Here is a 16,214-nt window from a genome sequence, read left to right as displayed (position 1 = left end):
CCCCCCCCCCCTCCGCCCCAGAGATGCTGCCCCCTGCCTAGGGGCCCCGCCCCACAGATCCCCGTCCGCCCCCGTGGTTCTGGGGCCGCCTCCCAGGCCCCACCCCGTGCCCCGCTCGCTCCGCCCCACGTTGTGTAAACGGGCCCGGAGCAGCCGCCGCAGCCGGGTGGAAGCGGGTCTCCGGGGCCCCGGAGCCGCCGCCCAGGTGAGGGGGTGGCGGGCGGGGGGCTGCTCCCCACGGCCTGGCTGGGGCTCCGGGCTCCCCGCAGCAGCAGGTCCCTGCTCGTGCACAGGCTCGAGATGGGGGGTGGAGGGGGGGGAACCTGACCCGTGCATCTGTCCCTGCCGCCCTGACCTGACCCCAAAGTGCCAGGGCTCGCACGGGCAGATCCAGCCCTCTGCCCATCCGTGCCCCCGGCTCCCCAAGCCTCGGTCCCCGCAGCAGCCACCCGTCGGTCTCGCTGCCCCAGCCTGGGCGCCCAGACCTCGCCGGGACAAGCCCGGTCTACATCAGAGAGTCTGGCAGGAGTAAGGTCTGAGTGTGACTTGAAAGTGGATTGACTCCGGAGTAAGAGCGGGCACCGGGCACCGCAGGAGTTGGGCAGGAATAGCTCCCCCCTAGCAGCGCCTCCAGAATCCCACCCCCGTACACAAGCCCTGAAAACCTGAACAAGCTCCGGCCTGCCAGTCCCGGCCGCAGGCCGCAGCTTGTAGCACGGAGTTTGGTCGAAGGGTGAATTTTCTAGCAGGGGCTGGAGCTGCTCCAGTGTCCCCCACCCCAACCCCTCAAAAACCATCAGTCGCACCCTCAAAAATGATGAAAGCAACTTAGAAATAATGAGACCTTAAAGAAGCACAGCGCTGGTGTTCGGTGGCTTTGCCTTCGGGGGTCGGAGGCCCCAGGGACGCTCTTTTCAAGCTTTTCCCTGCAATCACAAGAGCTGGAAACTCTTTCTATTAATGCAAGCGGAGAATCTCCCATAATCACATGACTCCAGAAGCTGGGACTTTAAGAAAAACTGCACGGGCTCCCTTGAGATAGCAACAAGTCAGGAGTTCTCTGCAGCAGTTGCCAGGTCCCAGCCTGCTGCGTCTGGCCCCCAGGGGCCTTCTGTTTGGCTCGAGCCAGCGTGTAACATGCCACAAGTTTACACACCTATTGCAGTTGAGGGTGGCTGGGGGCCAGGGCTGTCTCCGATCAGGCAAGTTCAAGATATGTAGCAGGTTTATTTTTTTTCACCCATTGAATTTGGGAGCTTGTATGCTCAGCGGCGGGGCGGAGCAGCCACCTTTGGAGCCATGCAGGAGGAATCAGACTGACTGCCCAACGTGCTCCCGGGGCGCCCATCCTACCTCCCAGGCTGGGAGACCTGCAGGAGGGGATGGCTGTAGGGGACAGTCTGTCGTGAGCCCAGCACGATGGTAGGAAGGGCAGTAGTGCTGCAGGTGCCGTGTTTCAAACGAAATCCAAGGCCTGGATCCGACCTCTTGTGGTCATTAAAGAGGCCGTTGCATCTTTCATACATGACAGGTGTTACCCTGATGGCAGGTCCACATTCCCCTTTGAGTAATTAAAACCTGCCCGTCTCTGCTACCCCTGCAGCGTCAGTGGGGTACGATATTCTCCACTTCCTGCTCGAACGGCTGGGTAATGTTAAACAGCGGCCAGGTTCCAACCCAGAGCTGGCTGATACTGCAGAGCGAGGAAGTGAGGCTTGCGGTGAACGGTTGAGAAAGTTGCTTTGGGATCGGAGTCTGTAAGGCGCTATAAGGAAGGTAAGGTATTAGATTCCTGGTGGGGGCACAGAACGCTTATTGGCAACCGCAGATAGCCCCCAAACAGCACTGGAGGGTGGGCGTGATCTCCATTTTAGGAGGGAAATCAAGGCCGTGGGGTTAAGTGACTTGACCAGGGTCACACAAAGGCAGTGTCTACTGAGAAACTCCAAAGAGAGGTCTACAAAGTGGCGTGTGTTTCTCTGTCCACAGATAGTTTCACGCCAACAAGCTGCTGCTGGGAAGGTTGGCTGGAGCCGTCTCCTCTGTAGCTGGCCGGCGTGGCGGCTGGAGACTGCACGGGGTGTCGGAGCTGTGCCCGCCCCGTAGGACGGCGGCGAGCATGTCTCAGAAGAGCAGGAACCGGCAGGCCCGTGGCGGGGAGGAGATCAGCGGGGATGCAGCGAGGCCTGGAGCTGCTGCGGCGCCCCGGGGCCAGCTGAAAGGCAAACGGAAGATCCTGGCAGAGCCCAGTGGGGCGGAGGTGTTGACCGTGGAGAAGAGGAGGAAGGAAGGGGAGGCAGCGGAGCGGGGAGGAGCTGGGAGTCTGGGGGAAGCCGTGAGGCAGGCGCGGCTGCAGGTTGCCCCCTCTGTGCAGGACTTCAAGTACAACAAGAAGCGAGTGCGCTTGGTCTCGCAGGGCTCCAACCTCAAGGATGCTGCCCAGGGCGTCGTGTACTGGATGTCTCGAGACCAGAGGGTGCAAGGTACGAGCCGTCCCAGGACCAGGACGCGTCGGGGAGGAGGGGGAGAGACTATGAGGAGTCAGAACCCTTGTCCCCTCCCCCTTGTCCCTAGAGCAAGTTCTTGCAATGGCACCAGTTGAGAGCCGTGGTCCCACGGCTGATGCAGACTGTGCTGGGCTCCCCATCCAGCATCATGGCCTAGCAGGTTTCCTGTTGGGAAGCCCCTCGGCAATGCCCATGGCTAGAGCGTGTGATTCTTGGCTGGCGTGTGCTGCCTCCTCCTCTTTCCCCGGCCGCCAGCTCGCCGTGGGTTTTCCTTTGGAGTTTGTGGCTTTAGACAAACCTCCCCTGCCAGGGGTGGGTTCAAGGAAAGATGGATTTTGCTTTGACGCTGCGAGGGGCTTTGCACAGGTGGGTCAGTATCAATAGCTCCCTTTTACAGATGGGAAAACCGAGGCGTGGGGCTGCTCATTTCGGTGCCCAAGGTGAGCTGTGAAGCCAAGGTCTCCTGGCTCCCAGTCCTGGGCCTGAACCGAGCATTTGGCAGGGTTGCTCCGTAGCAAGGCAAAGTGTCCTGGGAATGCAATCACATGCTCTCTCTCTCTCCAGATAACTGGGCTTTCCTGTACGCCCAGCGCCTGGCCCTGAAGCAGCAGCTCCCTCTGCACGTCTGCTTCTGCCTGGTGCCCAAGTTCCTGGAGGCCACCATCCGTCACTTCAGCTTCATGCTGAAAGGCCTGCAAGAAGTGGCCGAGGTACCGGTTGCTTAGGAAATGCCACAGAGGGGAGGGTCAGAGCAGGGGTGGAGCGCAGGCCCAGGACACACAGCGATGGGGGCAGGCGTGCGGCTCTCAGCAACGTCCCAGCATGAGCGAAGGGCCCGAGCCTGCCAAGAGCCGGGATTTTTCCAACGCTGTCTTCTCTCATGGGGGGTGGCGGGGAGTTGAACTTGGAATCCGTTTCCCTTCTCCCGGTACTACAGGGCTGCTCGCAGGCCCGACATCTCTGTGCAACACCAAGCGTTTGTCTGGAAAGCAAAGTCACATCAGTTGCAGGGACCCGACCTGCAGCCCTCCCTGGGATCTTTATAACCTGTTACTGTAGGCAGAGATTGGCAAAGCCACCCAAGGGATTGGGTGCTGCCAGCGAACAACGTGGAGCGCCCAACTCTTGGTTGGAGCCCAGCTGGGGTGGTGCTGAGCAGCTCGGCCTGGAGGGGCAGTTACAGAAACCGGGCTCTTTGCCCCATATTCCCAGAGCCTTTCCCTTTGTTCCAGGAGTGCCAGGAGCTGGACATCCCCTTCCACCTGCTCATTGGCTTTGCCAAGGAAGTGCTGCCTGCTTTCGTGACGGGCCGTGGCCTCGGTGGAGTGGTGACAGACTTCTCCCCGCTCCGCGTCCCCATGCAGTGGGTGGAAGACATCAAGGAGAGGCTCCCGGGAGATGTGCCGTTTGTACAGGTGGGGGCCTGGGCTGTGGGGAAGGGAGGCATGCGGCGGTGGGGCTGGGGGCTCTGTACATAGGCCGTTTCTCCATGCTGGCATGTGATCGCCAGGCGGTGGTGTTAATAGCGGGACTAACAGCTGGCTCCCAGCCCTTTAAATAGGGGGCTGAGAGGCAGAACGAAAGCGTCGAGAGCTGGTCACTGCAGATAGAACAGCAGGGTGCTTCTGTGGCCCCAAGATCCGAGAGAGCCCCCCAATAAATCAGCTTTGGAGAAGGTGGGGGACTCAAGCAGGTCATTGGTGGTGGGGCAGGGATCTAGTTCTGGCGCTTGGAAGGTTTTTGAGCATGTGAGTGTACATTGGACGGAGTCAGAAGGTTGGGGGCAGGGAAGGAACTGGAGGGAGGGGGAGTGAAGAAGATTGTACCCGGGACACGCGGCCACTGCATGGAGCTGGTGACGGCAGACGCAGGGAGTAACTCCTTACACGTACGGTCCCAGGGAGACATTTCCACTCGGCTCAAACGTCCCATTTGTATTCCCCACAAGAATCACTCCGGGACTGGGGAGGTTCCTGGCCGATGTCTGGGCCAAGAGAGAAACACACCAGACCCTTTGGGATGGGGTCAGCTGTGCTGAATTCAGCAACTATTTTTTTGTTAAAAGAGATTCTTTTTAGATTAAAAAAATCACCTGCCGAGCTGTTGTGCAGCTTAGCTCCGTCTTCCCCAAACCAGGGTGTGCAGAGACCTGGCTGGATCCGAGCGGGCGTCTCCTCCTGCTCCGAGGCTCGCCTGGTTCTAGTCAGTTTCATTTCCAGGTCCCACGCCCCAGGCTGTCGGGGTGGGGCTGCAGGGGAAGGTTGGCCTGCTGGGGTGAAAAAGTTGAAATTAAAAAAGCCCTGGGAAGGTTTGGGTGGATCTAGGGGTCAGTCAGAGCTTGGCGGGGGTGGGGGATCATGTTTCTCATTCCCAGCTCGTTGACTGCTTTCCAGGTTGATGCTCACAACATTGTCCCGTGCTGGGTTGCCTCAGACAAGCAGGAGTACGGAGCCAGGACAATTCGACGGAAGATCCATGATCAGCTCTCGGAGTTCCTCACGGAATTCCCTCCTGTCATCAAGCACCCGTACCCGTCCACAGCCCCGGCAGAGGTAACATCTAGAGTTCTTTAGCTGCATGGCCCTGCAGAGCATCCTAAACACTAGCTAAGCTTCAGACCCCACCGGAGGGTGAGCGTGATCTCCATTTTACAATGGGGGGGGAGGGAAATCAAGGCTGCGGGGTTAAGTGACTTGACCAGGGTCGCGCAAAGGCAGTGGCGGAGCTGGGAACAGCTCTGAAGTCCTGATTTCCAATCCCCAGATGCAGTAGGGGTTAAAGGAACCTCGCTTAACCAAAGGCAGATGGAGTGCCAGCAAGCTGTGCCCAGGGTGTATTTAGTAAGGGGAGGACCTGTCTGGTCCAAAGCAGCCATCAGAACTGGCCCCGTCTGTCGTAGCATCCCGGGCAGGACGGTAACATTCGCAGCTTGGCTAAAGGCTCCTTGTGATTGTGCAGCCCATAGACTGGAATGCCTGCCGCGCCAGCCTGCAGGTGGACTGCTCGGTGAAGGAGGTGACTTGGGCGACGCCGGGGACGGCCGCGGGGCTGGCTATGCTGGAGTCGTTCATAGGCGAGCGGCTGAAATCCTTCGGCACCGACCGGAACAACCCGAACAGGGCAGCGCTCAGCAACCTCTCGCCGTGGTTCCACTTCGGTGAGTGGCCCCCGGAAAGCCCCGTAGGTCTGAAGGGCGACAGGCTTCAGTGATCTAGGTAATTACCCCTCCGGGCACAGTATGGCCTCTTGGGGAGGTAAGTGTCCTGGGCCAAGGAGAGATGGCTAGTGAGGGGCCGTAACGCCTGTAGTTTTGTTTCAGTCCCTTTCCTCACCCCGGTGACTGTCCCCTGATGGGTTAACCATGGTACCTGGGCTGCCGGAGGGAAGAGCATCTCCCAAGTGGCTGATTGAGTTAGTCTCTGAGCCCCATGGCAGCCTGGGGGGTACAAAGGCCTGGCCGTTGGTGTTTCATGCTACAGATATTTATATGAACTAGATCAATCCCAGTGGAGGGAACACTGTGCACCAGAAGGGGGTGAGGCCTGTGCCCGCTGAGCCCATGGTGCTCTCGGGTTCGATCCCACATGCTCAGGCCAGGCCAGCAGCAAACCAGCTCCCGTGGGAACCTGAGTATAGGGATCAGTGGCCAAACGCCCTCTCTGCTTCCCCGTCTCTTCTCCGTGCCCCGTTCCCGGACAGGCCAGGTCTCCGTCCAGCGGGCCATCCTGGAGGTGCAGAAATATCGCAGTAAATACAAGGAGTCGGTGGATGGGTTCATTGAGGAGGCCGTGATCCGCAGGGAGCTGGCCGACAACTTCTGCTACTACAACAGGAACTACGACAAGGTGGAAGGTAACGCGTGGGAGCGGCAGCGAGCCGCAGCCGAGAGCACGCTGGTGTATAGGGAGTGACTGGGGTGGGGGGGAAGCTAGTCCTGCCTCTGCCCAGACCTGCTGGCAGCCCAGTGGCTCTATCACCCAGCTATAGGGTCCCTTTCTCAGGGAGCCCAGCCCCCTTCCCCCCTCCCCGCTATGTGCTCCCCAGCCCGACCGTTGTGTTTTGAAGGTGCGTATGACTGGGCCAAAACCAGCCTGAAGCTCCACGCCCAGGACAAGAGGTCTCACCTCTACGAGCTGAAGCAGCTGGAGGAGGGGAAGACGCACGACCCGCTCTGGAACGCTGCCCAGGTACCAACCAGCCTGAGCTTCCGCCTCCCCTCCTGGATCCATTAGCACCGAGCACCCCAGACAGCCCCAGTCCTAAAACAGAGTCGGCCACAGAGCACATCTGCACCCCTGGCCAGCGTGTGCCCTTTGAACATGGGTTACAGCAGATATTCCCCAGCCAGGTACACAGGGCAGAGTTCCACCGGCCAGATGCGGGCTGCAGGCGGGAGTTTGGTTCTCTCCATTGAGGGAGACTGCCAGGAAGGTAGCCATAAAACTCCTAGTCAGATGGGAAACTGAGGCCAGGTCCAGGCAGGTCCCAGCCCTCACTCTTCACCCCAGATTCCACCCAGGTGTGTCTCATTCTCACCTCCCTCCTCTCCCCTCACGAGCTGGGACCCTCCACCTCCCCCTCCTCAAGTTCTCCTGGGCATCCTGGGGAGGCGAGGCTGTTGGTGGCTCTCACGTCGGTGCCCACGCTGGGCTCCCCCCCTCTCTGCAGCTCCAGATGGTTCACGAGGGGAAGATGCACGGGTTCCTACGCATGTACTGGGCCAAGAAAATCCTGGAGTGGACCCGCTCCCCCGAGGAGGCCCTGGAGTTCACCATCTACCTCAACGATCGCTATGAGCTGGACGGCCGGGATCCCAGCGGCTACGTAGGTTAGTGACTAGCGCGTGGGAGTGAGAAACTCCGGAGAACTTGGGGAGGGGGATCCTGTCTGTGCTTGGCTGTTAGGGGGCTGCCAAGGTCCCCTTACTGGTTAAAGGGCCTGTCCAGCTCCCTCTCCCTCATTCAGCCCCCACTCCCGTATCCCTCCCTTGCCAGGGCTTGGAGCAGGCGGCCGGGGGGCCTGTGAACAGGTGCAGCAGGGTACGGTGACCTGACTGGGTGTTCTGTGCCGGCAGGCTGCATGTGGTCCATCTGCGGGATCCACGACCAGGGCTGGGCCGAGCGGGCCGTGTTCGGGAAGATCCGCTACATGAACTACGCCGGCTGCAAGAGGAAATTCGACGTGGGGCAGTTCGAGCGCAGATACGATCCCCGCAAACTGGGCCAGTAGCCTTGTGGGGTGTGGGGAGGCAGCTCCTGCTGAAAACAGGATGGCTGGGGCTCGTTGGGGGGGTTCTCTGCTGGGCCTTCGAACGTTTGCATTTCCCCCCACATACCATTGACAGGCCCTTGCCTACAGGATTCCTCCAAGGCAGCGGGTCGGGCGCAATGCCGGGAGCTGGGGCAGCAAGCCTGAGCTTCTCCCTGGCTGCCCAAAGTTTTCTTTGGCACAGCCCCAGCTGTGCCACCTCCCCCTACTAGCCGGGGACAGCTCTAAAAGCTACTTTGATATTTCTAGAGGGGAGGGGTTCGCCAGCCACCCCGACTGCTCGGGGAGGAGACACTGCCTTTTCCAGCCTCGCCCTCACCTGCAGCAGGGAGACAGGCCTGGCTCGTAGAGCTCAGGGATGCTGGGCTTGTAGCTTAGCGCTTCTGGCTTGATTGCGTCTAGAAGGAGCTGCTGGCAGAGGCGGGGGAATCTCAGCGCAAATCCACCGCGGCTGGCGGGATCTCAGCTTTCGCGCAGAGCAGGGAAGAGGGGAGCTCCCGGGGCGACACAAACTGACCTCAACTGGCTGCGTTACCTCTAGGGGCTTTGCTGCCCCACCCCACGCAGAGATGGATGCTTGTCTCACCCCATGCACTAAGCAGGCAGGATTTTCAGAGTGACTGTTAAAAGCCCACTGACTTGCAGTAGGGTCTGTGTCTTAAACCTTACAACACCCAGCCCTAGCGTCTGTGTCATTTCTGCAGCAGCGTTTCGAGGGGATCAGAGGAAGACAAGAACCGGGGCTGCCCAGCCCTTGCCCTAAACCTTAGCGAGCAGCAGCTCAGTTGAGAGCGACGGTCCACCAGCCTGGATCTGCTCCGACAGCCTGAGACGCTCCAGGGATGGGGACAGTTGGGGACTACTGGCTACCCCTGGGAGTTAGTGCTGCAGAGGCCTACACACGCTCAGCCCAGCACGTTTTCATTCGTAAGTGTCTAGTTTCTGGAGTGTTCCTAAGCTCTCTGCTGCAGGCTTGTTTTCAGAGCATGCACCTTTACAAGCGCACCTCTTTGCAGGAGTGTGTCTACCCTGACAGCAGTGGAGTTAGGGCTTCCCCCGTCCGTGCTAACATTACCCAGAACACTAGGGGGCAGGGTTGGGTCAAAGGTAAAGCCAAGAACTCACCTACCCAGCTGATCCTGAACTGTGCCGTTTAATCCAACCGGAATATTGACAAAGGTAAATTAGAACATCTCTTCCTGCATCGCTTGGCTTTCGGAGCTGGTCACCCATCCACATCAGAACCAGGTCTGATCCTGCTTAATAACACAACACCAGCTAGAACCTCTCGAACCCAGCACTCCCATGTCCGGCAACTCCGTGGGCTGGAGCACCCATGGGGAAAAATTAGTGGGTGCAGAACATCCACCGGCGCCAAGCTCCCCCCTCTACTCCCCTCCCCACACACCTCTGTGGTCTCAGCCTGGGGCAGTGAGGGGCACGGACAGGGGTAAGGCTGAGATCACAGCTGGAGGTGGCTGGGGCTAGGAGCAGAGCCCCACAGCTGGGATCCCGGGCAGCAGGGAAGGGGCCGGTGACCAGGACCCCACGCAAAGGGCCGGCGACCAGGACCTGGTGCCAACATTGGAGCCCCTGGGTGGGGGGCTGGCAGCCAGGACCCCGGGTGCAGTGGGACTCCCGGGCAGGGGGCCATGCTGGGCGCAAAGCCTGGGGGTGCTGCAACACCCCCTGCACCCCTACTTCCTGTGCCTATGGAGACCGGCTGGCACTCTGCATTGACCTCCCGTGGGGTTCAGCACCGGTCAGGTCCCGAGGGGGCCGGACTAGAGAGGTTCAACCTGTAGTTCCCTGGTTTCCAGCAACAAGTCGACCTGGGTTTTTTACTTGTCCACCGCTCTTTTTTTAAATTAAAGGAACACAAACAGCATGTGAGCGGCCCTCTGGGGAAGTCAGCACTGGCGCGTTCCTGGCTCTTATGAGCCAGATCTTTGTACTTTCTTTCAGCCAGCTTTAATAAACTCCACTACAGCAGAGGTCAAGCAAAAGCAGCCAATGAGGTGCTTCTTACCAACTTTGTTTATTAGGGACGGCATTTTCATTGTTATGCTGTACAATAATACAGTGGAGAGGAATCCAATTGAATATCATGTACATTGGATCGTATGACCCTTCTCTCTATTTACAAAGAGCTCGTACACATACAGTTACACGGATTTAGAGTGGTAAGTACTGTAATAGCTTGGCAAACGGGTCAGTAGCAGCTTCATTAGTGTTGTGCAGCATTTTGCATTAAAACCCTCCGCTGTCTTGAATTCCCAGGTGGGGTTCCTGTCTCAGCCAGAAAGGTCCCACCGTGAAGGGGGACAAAACCCACAAATCCACTCCCTGTCTTTTGAAATATAATCAGTGCTTCTAGGAACCGCCAAGAGGCTTAGCCACCGTGGAAACACCCCACCATGTTAAAGTGCTTCAAAACAAAACCTCATTGAACGTTCTGTTGTGTCAGAGCTGGCCGATGGGAGGGAATCGGTCTGTCAGACACCACCATCGGTCTGGACAGTAGTGCCAGGTCTCAGACCAGGCGTGGCTGACGCTAAAGGAGGGATTTGACAGCTGTAGAAGTGAAAATCATCCTGCAGTTCGTAGGACGGGATCGGCTTTCGTCAGGCACCGCACATGCAATGTTCGGAGCCAGCTGGAGTTTGCCGGCCATCCGTGGAGTACAGCGGCGTTATTAGGCTGAAAGCTAGGAGGTGACACGGGGCGTGCATGTGACGGACAGGAGGGCAGCTGATCGCGGCTGCTACCACCTCTGGGCTGGGCATTTAGACTGAATACGGCTTGGCTGGGGCGGTGTCAAAGCAAGCTCACAAAGCAGACCCTGACGGTCAGTTCTCAAGTTAAGGCACATGCAAGAGGTCAGTTCTGGGCGAGCTACAGGTGCCCTGGGCTTTGATCCCACCACCCTTCTGATGCAGAAAGGGGATATTAATGCTAGCGTCTCTCTGCTTTGCATTGAATTCTACCACCTCTGGAGCTCCTGCACTCTCAGTTCCCGGTTAAACCACCTGCCAAAGCCCAGGCCTGCCCTGAATAATAACCTACCATTGCTGCCTGCTCCGTGGGATAACACCCTCGGCAGTCGCTCCTTGGCTTCCAGATACATTTAGCATGGAGATCTCTCACTGAACAGCTGATCTGAACCTGGTTCCACCATCAGCCTCCGCGCCCACCTCCCAGTACTCTGCCCCAGAGAAACAGCGGTCCCACCGAGCTGCCGCTTACAAAGAGTCACCCAGCTTCTTGTCTGCTGCCCTCCAGCAGGAGAGGAAACGGCAGCTACAAGGAAGTCAACCTACCTACATAACTGACAGGCGTGTGGTGGGGAGAGGCTGCTTCCTTGAGCGCATCCTGTCTGAGACAGAGCCCAAATGCAGCCAGCCCTCCCCGGCCCTCAGACCGCCCCGGCAGTCTTCCCTCCTTCCAAGGGCACTTGCAGCCTGTTTCATTTCGGCCCCAGCCTCTGCAGCTCTCCCAGGGATTCAGCACTGGCATGAACGGGGCCAGGTCCACAAGAGGCTAGAGCCCCAGCACCGCCCTGCGCTCGGCCTGAAGTGCCAGCCACCAATCAGGGCAGAAGCTGAGGGAGAGCCGCCACCATCACTACCTCCCCCCCCCACACCTCTCAGACGTACACGAGTCAAACCGCGCCTTTCAACGTACACGACTACATGGAGCGCCCAGCCAACGCCCGCGCTGGAAACGTGTCCATGTGCCGAGGGACACGCCCATCTTCCATAAACCGGAGCCGAGACCTGCAGAGACCACAAGCCCCAACGTGCAAAGACGTCCACTCACCGCGTGCAGCCCCGAGGGAGCACTGAATACCCCAACGGGCAGTTGCTACAGGCTGCAGCTCCGTATTGAAGCCGCATTGTAGACTCTCTGGACACTCCCCCAAATCACACCAACTCCCAGTCCGCTGCCCGTCTGTGCCACGCCACAGGACTGCCCGGGCTCAGCTGGGTGTCAGGACATCCACTCCCAGGAGCTTTCCCCAGATGGAGCTAGCATGAAGTGCTGGAGGAGCACAATTTGTCTATGCCAGGCAGAAAATGCCTCCCGTACTGCTGGCAATGGACACTAAGGGCCAGATCTTTAAAGATGTGGGGTGTCGGGCTTCCATTGAAATCAACGCGAGTTAGGCACCTAAATAGCTTTAAAAGCTGGCCCTAAGTGACCAACTCAAACGAGAGCCGCTCGTTAAAAAGACAGGAGCACTTGCCTTTAAAAGAGATCAACTTAAAACAACACTATGTACACAAAGATCAGCCCAGCTGAGATGATACACTGAGAAGAGGGGCTGGCCTGGGGCACTGGCTCTCTCTGGGGGCTCCGGATGGCAGATAAACAGCTTTACCCCTGCTCTGGGGACTGATCTGATACCAGCTCTGAGGGACGCTGGGCTGGGGGCAGCCAGTGGGCACTGTGGACGACCACATCCCTCCACACAAACACACGGCTCAGCAGGGCAAAGTGGTTTAGGCAGTGACTGAGGAGCGTGGGGTTCTGGGGAGACGTTCTGGACCGGGCTAATCTCCTGACTACATGACGCTCCGCATTACAAGGCCAGCTCTACCCAGTGCGCTCGGGGGCGGCTCCTTTACCACGTTATTGGCGGTCCTGCTAGACACACTCATTACTCGGTCACTCCAACGGGCACCTGATCCAGGGGGATGAGAAGTGCAGCTCTCATCTCAAAGCCAAGGGAGCTGGCTGAAGCATGGGGCCTGCTCAGCTGCTGCTCTGTCTGCCTCCCCGAGCGCTCTGCTAGCGGGAGGTGAAAGGTGCATGTCACAGAACAGCCTTGGGCCGCACAGCATCAGGGGAGCCCAGCACAAACTGGCAGGCCTGACACACCAACGCCAAGGTCTGGAACGGGCCTGGCCAGAATCCACTGCAGGGAGGACACATTACACCGAGGGTGCAGCATGGATGGGAGAAAGGCTCCACTGAGACTGACCGTGACTTCATCAAGCTCCGAAATAGTGGGGGTGAGTGTCACGTGGAGTCACCTGAGTGCCCAGCTATGGGCCTGGTGCAGGAGCCCCCACTCCGCCTGGCACCCCGGCATTGAGCTCTGGCTGTGCTCTTGGATCTAAGAGTAACTGCCCAGCCCCCCTGCCCCGGCAGACAGACACGGGGGGACCCTGCCCCCAGCCCAGGGTAACAGCAGCTCGGCAGCTCATCTCCTGCAAGGTCAGCAGGGAGAGGCCAGCTTCAAACCAGCTGCTTCCTCCGGCTCCGCCAAGGCGTTTCCTCTCCCCACGCTGGGCATGCAGCTTCCTCATTGTCTGGCCTCCCCGCCTTCCAGCCCAGAGAGCGGAAACCCCTTGTTCACCTGCTGTCAGTGCCAGAGCATGGCACAGGGCGATCTCCCGGCACCTAGCACTGGGGGAAAGGTGGCAGTCACGCCTCTGGGCCGAAGCCCAGCCCTTCACCCAGCAGGTGGGAGCTCCGTCAGCACCAGGCACAGTCTGAGGAACCGAACATCAATAGCGGAGACGGGGGCTGCTCCCGACAGCGACTGGCACAGATCTCTCCCCCAGCCTGCATGCAGCTAAAGCAGGGCCGGGTCGAAGGGAAAATCCCATACAGTCCGCGTGCTCTAGCCTGATCTACCAGCCCAGCAGGTATTCACAGTTCGTGACGGCTCCCGCCAGGCAGAGGACAAGGCGCTGTTTGCTGCTGCTTCTTCCCCCCGTCCCCAAATCAAGTCATATCAGTTCTGAATAAGGGATTGTTAAAAAGGTCCCGTCAGCGGCAAAGGATGTGGCGTGTCATAGGCAGAGGACTTGGCAAAAGCCCCTTCTCTTCTGCCCCAAGGCAGCCAGCCTGGGCAGCGGCAGGACTCCAGTTACTCCCCCGTGGAGAGCTGAGCTAGACAGGAGCTTTCACCTCCTAACCGGTGGAAGCTCCTCAAGAACCTCCTGGCTAAGCCAGCATCTGGCTGAGCTCCTCCCTAAGGGGCCAGGGGAGCACACTGGCATACAAACGCTCATTGCGCTCGGAGTGAGGCACAGACAGGATTCGCCGCCAGACCCTGTACGAAGGCAGCAGCGTGTCCACCTCGGCAGGATCCCGACTGCGAGAACTAGCGTCCGGAGTCCGTCGTCCCCAACACCATCGCGTAGAGAGCAAAGAAACCGGCTCTCTTGAAGCAAACCAAGCTGATCCCGTCAGCGTGTGAGGGCCAGCTGCTCCGAGATCTCCCACAATTCAGCCCTCCCACGGGCTCCTTTATTGTGAAAGAGTCAGGTTAGTCCTTAGTTTAGTCTCTGATGACGAGGGCCACGCACACAAATACATCCGCTGGTCTCCTCTTCGCCCTCCGCCACCACACTCACGTCGCGGCCACTGCCTCTGGCGGCTCCTCCTCCTCGTAGTCCGAGATGTAGGACTCCATGCTCTGCTTGGCCAGCAGCTCTCTCCTGGCGTGCAGGCGCTCACACCGGGGGCAGCAGCCCGATTTGAAGCAGGATTTGTGGTAGCAGGCCTTGCACTCTGAGGGAGGGAGAGAGAGAAAGCAACGCCATCAGTGCAGAGCTGGGGCCTAGCCCCATACACTGGCAGCGTCGGCACGCTCCCCCTTCCGGGCACAGCCTGCCCACACCCAACGGGAGGGACGCTAAGTCACTGGCCAGGGATGGAGCATGTTACCAACGCCTTGGATGATCAGCTCTCAAGGTGTTACAATTCTGACTGGTTCGCCTCTTATGTGGTTCTTAAACGGAAAGATCTTTGGAGTAGGGATGGCGCCCACGTGATTGGAAAGCACCCAGCCCACCGCATGCACTTGGAAACCAAGGAATTTGGGGCACTTCACTCAGTTTTGGACAGCAATGTTAGATAGGTCAATTTCACTTTGCATCTCATCCCTTTCCCAAAGGTTTCCTGCCCTGCCAAGGCCACGGTGACCCTAAACAAAAGGCCTTCACTGAAAACACTTGTGGCAAGAGAGAGTCTAATTTTAAAGGGATGGCCAAATTTGTAGATTGTCAAGGGCGGTTTGGATGGCTCAGGAGACTGGTGCCGGCATACGGCGCTACTGTGCACGTGGCCATCAGCACAGGTCAACAATGACCAAAACCAGTTACCAACTCCAGGGCGTGGGGGCTTCAGTAAAATGATTGGATAGTCTCAGTCCAGCACCACACGGCCAAAGCGCTTTGGTTACCGGACTCCTTGGCTAGTAACCTTAAAGGCACCCAAGTCAGAATGGCCATGAAGATTGAGACTTGTGCCCAGTGCACACTCCAAATGTGTGTCATGCGTCTGACCTGCTTACAAGGTGTAGGGCAGGCCGCAGCCACCGTGGAAATGACTTCTTGCACCCCCACTTAGCACGCTGCCCATCTGTGTGCAGCTCTCCCGCAGTGCCGGCTAGTGTGCGCTGGGTGCAGTGCACTCTGGGATGTTCTACTGGCCACCCCCAGATACACAGGCCCAGTTCTGGCCACCTTGCAAGGGAGCATGTCAAACCGGCTAGAGAGAGTCCGCTGTGTGCTGATGCAGGTCAGAGACGTAGGCTGAGCATGGTTTGCTGCCAGGTGGCTAGACAAATGTCAACAGGCAGACAGGCCATGCTTACGGGCAGCCAAGGCACTCGCTGTTACAGCCTTGGACAAACCCTGCAGAGCAGAGATTCCTGACTCTGCCTGGTCTGTACCAGCTCGGTCTCCAGAGCAGTCACTGCAGCACCTGCCACCTGCACTAAACTCGCGCCAGGAGACATGGACCCAGCCCAGCCATCGCCCAGGGCCAGCGATGGCTCCCAGCGCCTCGCGTGCCAGCGTCTCACCTTCACACGTCCTGCACTTGTTCAGTTCGAAGGGGAAGATGATGTCCTCCTCCTTCTGACAGAACTCACAGATGAAGCCTTTGGCTTGGCACAGCTGTAACAACGGAAGGGGAGAGGAGTGAAGAAGAAACGCCCTGGAGAAGAGGCAAATGCACCTGATTTCCCTGGCAAAGTCAGAGACAGAGACATCTCGCGCCAAGAGTAATGTGGGAATCAGAGGCTCATCCCATTGCCGGGATGCGACGACACCAGCTGCTCACCCACCCGCTACAAGCAAGGCCTGGCTGCTGGACATGACCCACGAGATTCCAACCTTTCCAGGGGGCTGGAGACATTGTCTATGCGAGACACCATAGGCCAAAAGCGTTCCCAGAGCACAGGCAGCTTCGCTGATGGCACTATCTCCAAACAGCCGGGCCGCCTGTCTGCTGGGTGGCGGTGGAGGAACCAGGCACTCTGTATCTCTTAGATGACACATACCCGCAAGCGCTTCGGGGCAATGCCCATGTCTTGCTGCATACATGGGCTGCGCCAGAGTATGGTCAATGCTACCACAATACAACGTAAGTAGTAGCGGTTATACCAAAAGATGTACCATAAACACACCCACAACGGTG

The 16,214-nt window shown here is 58.6% G+C and overlaps 2 protein-coding genes across 8 annotated transcripts in view; one reads left to right on the top strand and one right to left on the bottom strand.

The window, feature by feature from the left end:
- Positions 1–117: 117 nt before the first annotated feature.
- LOC117882714 (deoxyribodipyrimidine photo-lyase-like) lies at positions 118–8,453 on the top strand. The gene is made up of 10 exons (XM_034781408.1): positions 118–205; positions 1,990–2,483; positions 3,072–3,217; positions 3,740–3,922; positions 4,901–5,059; positions 5,466–5,664; positions 6,207–6,359; positions 6,573–6,694; positions 7,176–7,335; positions 7,582–8,453. Exons 2-10 carry the CDS (start codon positions 2,120–2,122, stop codon positions 7,734–7,736), a joined length of 1,641 nt encoding a protein of 546 aa, XP_034637299.1. The 5' UTR covers positions 118–205; positions 1,990–2,119; the 3' UTR covers positions 7,737–8,453.
- Positions 8,454–9,771: 1,318 nt separating this feature from the next.
- Positions 9,772–16,214, bottom strand: part of RUBCN (rubicon autophagy regulator) — a 55,589-nt gene continuing 49,146 nt past the window's right edge. For all 7 annotated transcript variants that reach the window (XM_034781401.1, XM_034781404.1, XM_034781403.1 and 4 more), the window contains 2 exons: positions 15,598–15,691; positions 9,772–14,300 (listed from right to left, as the gene is read on the bottom strand). In XM_034781401.1, the coding sequence (XP_034637292.1) occupies positions 14,140–14,300; positions 15,598–15,691 (255 nt within the window). In that variant the 3' untranslated portion in view covers positions 9,772–14,139. The remainder of the gene's footprint in view (positions 14,301–15,597; positions 15,692–16,214) is intronic.

The sequence above is a fragment of the Trachemys scripta genome, chromosome 9, assembly GCF_013100865.1.
Source record: "Trachemys scripta elegans isolate TJP31775 chromosome 9, CAS_Tse_1.0, whole genome shotgun sequence".
Lineage (NCBI taxonomy): Eukaryota > Metazoa > Chordata > Testudines > Emydidae > Trachemys > Trachemys scripta.
This window is presented reverse-complemented; position numbering and strand designations above follow the sequence as displayed.

Excerpts from the sequence above, each read along its gene's own strand:
- LOC117882714 (XM_034781408.1), top strand. The coding sequence starts at position 2,120 with ATGTCTCAGAAGAGCAGGAACCGGCAGGCCCGTGGCGGGGAGGAGATC. Across the intron at positions 3,218-3,739 it reads GCCTGCAAGAAGTGGCCGAG|GAGTGCCAGGAGCTGGACAT; the intron begins GTACCGGTTGCT and ends CCTTTGTTCCAG. Across the intron at positions 5,060-5,465 it reads CGTCCACAGCCCCGGCAGAG|CCCATAGACTGGAATGCCTG; the intron begins GTAACATCTAGA and ends GTGATTGTGCAG.